Source organism: Battus philenor, unplaced genomic scaffold (assembly GCF_028537555.1).
Source record: "Battus philenor isolate CCGP_79_NKW_IND1 unplaced genomic scaffold, ilBatPhil1.0.hap1 SCAF_2, whole genome shotgun sequence".
NCBI lineage: Eukaryota > Metazoa > Arthropoda > Insecta > Lepidoptera > Papilionidae > Battus > Battus philenor.
In genome coordinates this window covers 6626055-6634539 of record NW_027181682.1, presented here as the reverse complement: position 1 = coordinate 6634539, position 8485 = coordinate 6626055, and the positions used below count along the sequence as shown (strand labels likewise).

Genomic DNA, 8485 nt, shown 5'->3' with positions numbered 1-8485 from the left:
CTCATCCAGTTTTATTGATCCAGTAACCCTATGAACAATAATAAATAAATATGAAATGAAAGTTGTTTGTTAAAGCAGATTAATTTATTTTTTAACTCTAATATTTTCTTAACTAATGAACATGATTCCAGTCATTAATAATAGCTGAGTCAATGCAAACAAGTGGAAAATCAAAAAAAAAAACATATTCCTTAGTAATATATTATGTATTACATGACAGTATAAACATACTGTAAAAAGTTTAGGACACTATTTATGGAGAAATGAAAGCAGTCTTAACAGAATTTCCAACGATTGCCACATTCATTACATAGCACAAATGTAGTCATAGGTTCATCAGAGCTTCTGGTTTGAAGCTGGTTGTATGTGCAGTTCTTCTTTTTGCACTTTCCACATTTGAGCATATCTGTTTTAGTACCCTGTACAGTAGCTAGCTGGGCATCATCAATAGCTTCTTTTATGAATTTCTCACGCAGTTTCTTCATTTCATCACTGGCCATCTCTTCAGGGGTCATCTTTGCTAATCGTGAAGCTGATATGACTCCATTTAGAAAATTGGTGCGGAGTGTTGGATTTTTAGGATCCTTTAAGTTGGCAACTCTGGACCTGACTCGATTCTTGTATCGCATGTCAGTGTTTTTAAATTCTGCATAAATACATTCCTCAAGTTCTTCAGCCAACTCTTCTGGTGATGCACACGCACTAGGATTCTCTCCGTCTGTTTTTAGAGCTTGCGTCAATAGTTCACGACATTTCAGTCTTACAGCATCAGTGGTATTAGACTGTGGTGGAAATGATGCAGGTAGTTTCCTATCCTTATCTTTGTCGTCTTTCTTGTCCTTATCCTTGCTTGAGTCTTTTTTAGACTTTGACGAGCTGCCTGTATCTTTGGCTGGTGTGTTCGGCGTGGAAAGAAACTTTTTCCAATTTTTAATCAATGTTTTGCATAAGGATATAACTTCTTCATCCTTACTTGATTTTCGTAAAGCATTGACTGTCATACCTATTCTTGTTTTAGTCAAAACATCTAAATTTATAGCCATCGTTTGAAGTGTTTTAAGTAATTCAAGAGCTTCTTCCTGCCCCTAAAATAGAAAACGCGAGTTTGTATTGACAATATGGTAAATAATCAATAGAGTTTATACTGTATTACATGCTGCACTAAAAATCTCTATATTAATAAAATATTTGACGAGAGCAACTTCAACATTTATTCTGGGTGAAATAATTATATATATAATTCATACAATCTGATTTGAAATTGGTTGAAGTTCTTTTGGTTTTATTTATTGACTATCAAACTTACTGTCCCATCATCAGAAGTCATCTTAGTTAATTTCTTTTGAATTTTCATCACATCCTCTTCGACGCTCATTTTTGTTATTATTTAGCAATCCCCAAGTTCCCGCTAAAATTCTTCAAAGCTTAATACGAAAAATATTGGTAAATCGACCACCATACCACTAAAGCATAGACTAAAAACGGATTCAAATGTCAATTCTCCCGGCTTCGGTAAATATAGATAACTTAACTAAAAGCAAACGATTTTAACCTGTTGAATATGACACTAGTAAAAACACAAAATATTTATGCGAAATACTTAGAAAAAATATTGAGTAACATCTTGCACGATAAATGTCTATCGAAAGTGAATTTTGAAAAAGGAATTTTATCACATATTTTGTGGGATTAGACAAAAGTAGATAAAATTTAAAATCATTATTTGTATATATTCCACACAAAATTTTATACATTTATCATAATCCAATAATATAAAAAAGCATTTATTGTTTGCCCTGTTTAATTTTGAAAATTACCTTATTTTGCATGTGAACGAGTTCACTGTAATATTAAATTAAGGTTGATGAGACATTATTTAATATTTTAAGCTTTTACATTTCCGTGCCTAACGTTTCAAAATTCCAAAGACTTTTAGTACACGATTTATATTTCTTTTCTTTTTATTATTTATTTAAACAAATTTTAAACTATTATTATGTAACGACTTGTACAATAATCATATAACATTATATACTTTAAAAATAAATTTTGGATGGGGTACAAAATAAATTCTTGTTCATTTTTTTATTGCAGTTCATTCTAGAGAAACTAGCACAAAAATTTACGTAAATATGTAATTATATATAAATGAAAGAAAGACATGCAACGGACAATGCTATTGCCCACGGAGACAGAGACAGATTATCTGATTTATGTCTCGATAGGACCAATATTTACGATAGGACCATGGGCAAGCTATATACAAGAACATGCAGCACAATAAACTGCTATTCGATTTCTCAACCCTTTCTTCTACATCTTTTTAGAAAATAGGAAATGCTATCTGGAGATGCACTATTATTGTGGACAGGCACATCAAGTGGAAAGTGGTGTTAGGGGTCCAGAAACCGTACTGGCATCTTTCCTTCTTCCTTTCCCTCAGTAGTTCCTGCGAATATGAATATCTTCAAATGTTGTCTAAATGATAATATTGACAATACATACTTGATGTTGCCATAGTTTGTAAACCTATTATTTACTTTAATTTTATTATATGCTTAAAATTTCATAAAAAGGCTAAATATAAAGAATAAATAAATATTTAAATACCTTTAATTTTTTTAGTTCTTACTACAGTACTTCGATCGATTGATGGCTGAAAACTTTCCTTATTACGTATATAGTAAAGAAGAATAGACTTAAACAGAAAGCAGCATTTAATCATTTAGCAATACCGGAACTTAGATTATGCTATATAAAACAACAATGTAAAATAATGTTCGATGGGCGCTGTATATTTATTGATAAAAGTCATTTTCTGCTTTTTGGTACTTATATGACCATTGTATCACAGATGGCGTTAATATAAATTTTGCATAGTTGTTGTCCTTAACAAACATTTCAAAGTTATAGTAACCCTTTGTAGTTAATTATATTGTTAACAATTAAATCTTTTCAAAAAAAAAACAAATACAATTTTCGGTTTTCTAATTCTTCGTCAAATTTTCTAACTTTGAATTCTTATAGCAAATAAATATATTATACTTGTTTCTCTTCAGTTTTACGAAAAAAATTGTCCATTTTAACCTCACTGTTAAAATCATTTCGTGTAATATTAACGGTTTGAATTCTGTTTTATTCAGTCTTGTTTCTCTTGAGTATTTAGTAAAGCCAATTTAGATCACCTTGGCTAGACAAGATTTACCCCGAGATACTAGGACCCCTGTGAAATTAAGGCTATATCACATTAGGAAAAGTACCCTGCAAGCAATTAAAATCTCAAATTCTATTGATCTTTGTAATATTAACTTATATGTGTTATCGTAAACAGGACTGCAGTCTCCGCATTCAAAATAATAGTTACCCGTTCGTATATCCAAATCATTACAAAAATCTATAAATTTAATGTAACTAGCAATAACGAGTACACACATTTCAAATATGTGAATATTAAGTGATTTTTAATTATGAAAGTACATTTTGTAGCAAGCATTTGTTTTCCTCATGCGGGGAATTACTTTGCAGGTTATTTACGATGCAATAATTTCTCAAGTACTGAATCAGCCATTATTAAACATATTTCCTTAGGGAAATCTTCAGGATAATTCTATTAAAGTATATGTATGGACAGGTATTCCCCTTATTTCTTGGAAGGGAAGATTGAATAATGCTTGTTAAGAATGTTGATTAAACATGCAAGCGTCTTTTGTGTTGTATATAGTTATAGTCAATTTTAATAAGAGATCGAATATACAGGGACATGGTTAATATATGTAAAAGGGGTGAATGTACAGCTCATTCAGGAAAGGTTCCGAGTTCAGTTCGGAGAATTAGGTTCCTGTCACTTTTAGTCCATTGGCATCTGTCCACGGTGTCAGTTCTACTGGAAGTAAGTATATTAAGATATGTTTCCAGTCAATGAGTTTCAGCTCATTCTCGAAGTCGCTGTAGTGAAGGTGACTGCCTTTCATATTTTTTTAAAACATTAAATGCATTATTTGTCACTGAAATCGCTTCAGCTGCGCCAAAATTTGGATTGGAGAACTTCCAGTCTTGTTTGAAGTATGTTATGGATCATAGTTCGATATCATCGTCCTCTCCCTATTTTCAGCCGTAAGCCGTCCTTGGCTGGACATAAGCGTCTCGCATAGATTTCCAATAAGATAGTTTGGTACCGCTCTGTACACCATATTTCTGACAGCTTCAATGAGAACATCTGCCCCCCTTGTGGGTGGACATCCTATGCTGCGCTATTTTTTGTTTACGTATAAATTCTAATTAGAAAAAGTTGCTGAATGACATGTATCAATATCAGGATAAAAAAACCTTCACGCTAGATGATTTTTTTTCGCCGCCGATTTTATTTTTAATTTTGCATGCACACTGTATATTTTTGTGGTGCCGTTAGTGACAAATAAATACTTCATAAAATGCATTTTGAATTCGCGAAATAAGAGATCAAGAGCAGACCCACTTTACGTAATACGACATATTGCCTGAGTTATTCTGATGTACATTAAATATTTTTAGTTGTGAAAACAATACCAAAAAACAGTAATTGCACATATCCATTTTGCAGCCCCAAAGTTTTTTTTTTGTGCGCAATTGATGACAAGATATAGTACACTATTTGTGCAAGTTAACATTAATAGTATTAGTTTTAATAAACATTTGGTTGATTGTTTACCCACACTTTAATTTATGTATTTTTATATACCCTTTTTATATAAAAACATTATTTCACTTTATAATACTTTATGTAATTTTGCAGGAAAAATACGATATTTGCTAAGCTAAGAAAAAAAAATAAACCTTTTGTTCAAAACCCAAGCCAAACCTAAGAATAAACATTTTAATTTGAATACAATTTTGTTATCTATTCATCGCTAAAGTTAATTATTATCGTTTATTCCAATAAAGAAAATAGGAACTGAAATTGAATACGTTTAAAAAAATAAGCAATGAATACTAGTGAGATAACAACTAAGCATGTTACAAATAAACCACAAAAAAACAATGTATTTATTTATTCATTTGGGAGAAACCAAAGTCAATAAGTCGTCATTAGAGTATAGATCACTAATTTAGTCATACTTAATATGATTATCATAGTGGTGGTCGTATTAGTTTTTGATGAATTACATGACTGTATTATGATTTCATCTTGAACATATTTTATACTATTTATTCTATTAATTATTTTTTTAAACGAACGTCATATTCTTTTCAAAGTAGTATTTGAATTTCACATATTCCTTTCTCTACGAAGCTACATGGTCATTAAAAATTTAAAATCCGTCGGCTACGCCTTTGATGGTTTGCTAAGTATAAAACCGTCACATCAGAATATGTTAATATTTTGTTGGTTAATAATGTATGTGTAAACTTATTACATTAGTCTTAAGGAATTAAAAATGTGTGTATATATACACTGTCGACCAACTATAAATTTAGTACACGTTCCATTATTAATTAGAACTAAAAAAACCTCCTTTCTATTTTTTGGACTGTATTGTTAATGCTGCCCAAACAGCAAGTGCAAACAGAGACCAAAGACCTCTTTTTAAAGTAGGAAAAGTCGATGGATTTCGGTGGAGCTTCAGCTCGGGCCGCTACTTACTAATTTTTTACTACTACTACGAGGGTCAAACTGAAAGTTCTTAGAAAATCAAAAACTAAGCATTCTAGCAAGTTATTAGTTTTATTATAACTTTTCAAAATAGCGTCCATTTACATCAATACATCGCTGCATTCGATGGAACCATTGAGAAAAGCACCTTGCCCACTCGGCCTTAGGGGTCTCTTCGACGGCGTTTTGAAACGCAGCCACTGCTTCTTCGGCGTCCATAAAATGTTTTCCTCGAAGTTTTTCTTTTATTTTCGGGAATAAATAAAAATCGCAGGGTGCGAGGTCGGGGCTATACGGCGGGTGACCCAGTAATTCCACGTCTGAGATCGCCAAATAGTCGATCGTTTGCCTGGCGGTGTGCGACGAGGCATTGTCGTGATGAAGGAGGATCCTGCTGCGAGGTCGTTTCTCTCGAACTTTTTCCAAGACAAGTGGCAAACAGTTGTTAGTGTACCACTCTGCATTAACCGTTTTCTGATCCTCTAAGACAACTGTCGCGTAATGACCTGTCTTTCCGAAGAACGAGGCCACCATCTTTTTTCCAACACTTCGACTCTCTTCACTTTAGTTGGCAACTCTTCGGAAGGAAACACCCACTGAGCAGACTGTCTTTTGGTTTCCGGATCATAACAGTAAATCCAGCTTTCGTCACCCGTTAGTATGTCGAACACAGCATTTGAGTCACCTCCGTTAAATTTTTGGATCATTTCTCGGCACCAATCAACACGGCGGAGTTTTTGAGCCTCGGTCAAATTATGCGGTATCCAGCGGGCACAAAGCTTCCTGACCGCTAAATGTTCATGGAGGATTTTGTGCACTTGACTCATACCTATGCCTAGACTTGTCCGAATCTGCTGATAGGTCACTCTTTTGTCAGTCTCTATCATACGCCGCACAACACTGATATTGTCTTCAGTCGTCGCTGTAGAAGGCCGTCCCTCACGCAAATCATCGGTGAGATTAGTTCGACCACGTTTGAATTCATTAAACCAGTTGTAAACTGTGGCACGAGATGGGGCTTCATCGTGAAAAGCCAATCGAAGTCTATCATAACTTTCTTGTTGACTTATATGACATCGAAAGTCATAAAAAATCATTGCACGAAAATTTTCTCGGCTTAAATTCATTCTGACGTGCACAGACAATTTTCAATTTGCCGCCAAATCGTAAAACAAATGACAAATGAATGAAATGTATACTCAATATTATTGGTAAAGAGTTCTATTTTCAAAATTTAAACTTATTTTTTTAATATAATGCTTTTAAGTTGCCAGTTCTAAAAACTTTCAGTTTGGCCCTCGTACTAATTTAACCGGATTGGTAGCCTGCCGAGCACTCGACTTCATGGCCCGCACGATGGGACCTCGGCTTGCGCAGCAACTCGTACCTCGGCATGGTTAGTTGGTATTACCTGGCCAATATCACTGGTACTATTTAGGAATACATTAGCGCTGGAACAACGGGTGAAAAACACTCCAGCAACACTTTTGACTTGTGTAATAGGGGGTTGGCGTCCACTGTGATATATCCGAGCTCGTTTCCGACGAGACCATTCGGTTATCGCATGGCGATTTACATTCTAATACAATTTTAATTAGTCTCAGTATACGAGCAATTAATTCATCAACTGTGCCTTGTAAAGTATTGTTTCAGCTCACACAGTCTTCAGCATGTTTTCTAACGAGAAAATATAACAACTACTCACTTTCATTTTCAGCTCTTCCAATAAAACCTTAATCGGGTTGAGATCTCGCCTCTAATGAAACATATCATTATTATTATTTTGGTTTCAAAAAAAACTTTAAATAATTTTAATTATATTCTAGAATTAAAATAAATCCATTTCCTTTTAATCCTAAACTAAACGGAACGGCATTTTGCTGTAGTATTCGTTTAGAAAGCTCGTGGTTCATGAATTCATGGACTTGGTCTAAGATCGGATCTACCACCGAGTCCCTGGTTCCATGTCCCAACAAACATCCCTACATCATAATGAGAACACCACCACTCCTGTCTTTTGGTGAGTACTATGTTTATAATAATTTTAAAGTGCTGATGGAACGTCTTAAACTCTATAATCAATCAGTCCCCGCGGAAGATAATAATAAAAGAAATTATGTTAGTTATGTTCACTTAGTTAGGATTAAAATAGGAAGAATTCTTTATAATATTTAAGGCTCTCGTCTCTGTAATATAATACAAATACGGGGTAAGTGCAAATAGTGATCAATTTAAAATATACATAAACACTTTAATTTATTTTTTCTGTTTGTTATGGACTGTGAAATGTTAATATAGCTATACCTTCTGGTGGTACAAATACAGAAATTACGCAAAAGTTATAATAAACAATATTAAATATGTTGTAATTTGAATTTTGTAAACGGATTTTTTGTACTGTATTATTGTTACGTCATTTATTATATCTGAAAAAAAATGAACTATATATTCACCCGATTAAAGCTTCTACACCAATCAGGCTGTATATAACATCGTAGTTTTATACGATTGTCACTGAGTTATTTAAGTTGATAAAATTTAGCTAATAACTAATTTTAATAATGATTTATTACATTATATCTTATTTCATGCAAGTATAAGCACCAGTATAAACAACTAAGTTTGTTACGTGCATTAAAAATATTTTTTTATAGTTAAATGAATAAATATAAGTATATATTTAAGTATAGTGTATGTGTCATGTGTGTATACATACTTCGATGAGAACTAATGATGCATTACTTGAACCCTGCTACTATAACCCAGATAAGAACATCATTATTGGGAATTACCAACTTTTAATTGCAAAATAACCACAACGTCAATACGAGAACATAAAATGATTATCTTGTAATC

The 8485-nt window shown here is 33.0% G+C and overlaps 1 protein-coding gene across 1 annotated transcript; it reads right to left on the bottom strand.

The window, feature by feature from the left end:
- Positions 1–119: 119 nt before the first annotated feature.
- TfIIS (RNA polymerase II elongation factor) lies at positions 120–1475 on the bottom strand. The gene is made up of 2 exons (XM_068765279.1): positions 1307–1475; positions 120–1085 (listed from the first exon to the last, which is right to left on the bottom strand). Exons 1-2 carry the CDS (start codon positions 1373–1375, stop codon positions 276–278), a joined length of 879 nt encoding a protein of 292 aa, XP_068621380.1. The 5' UTR covers positions 1376–1475; the 3' UTR covers positions 120–275.
- Positions 1476–8485: the final 7010 nt, after the last annotated feature.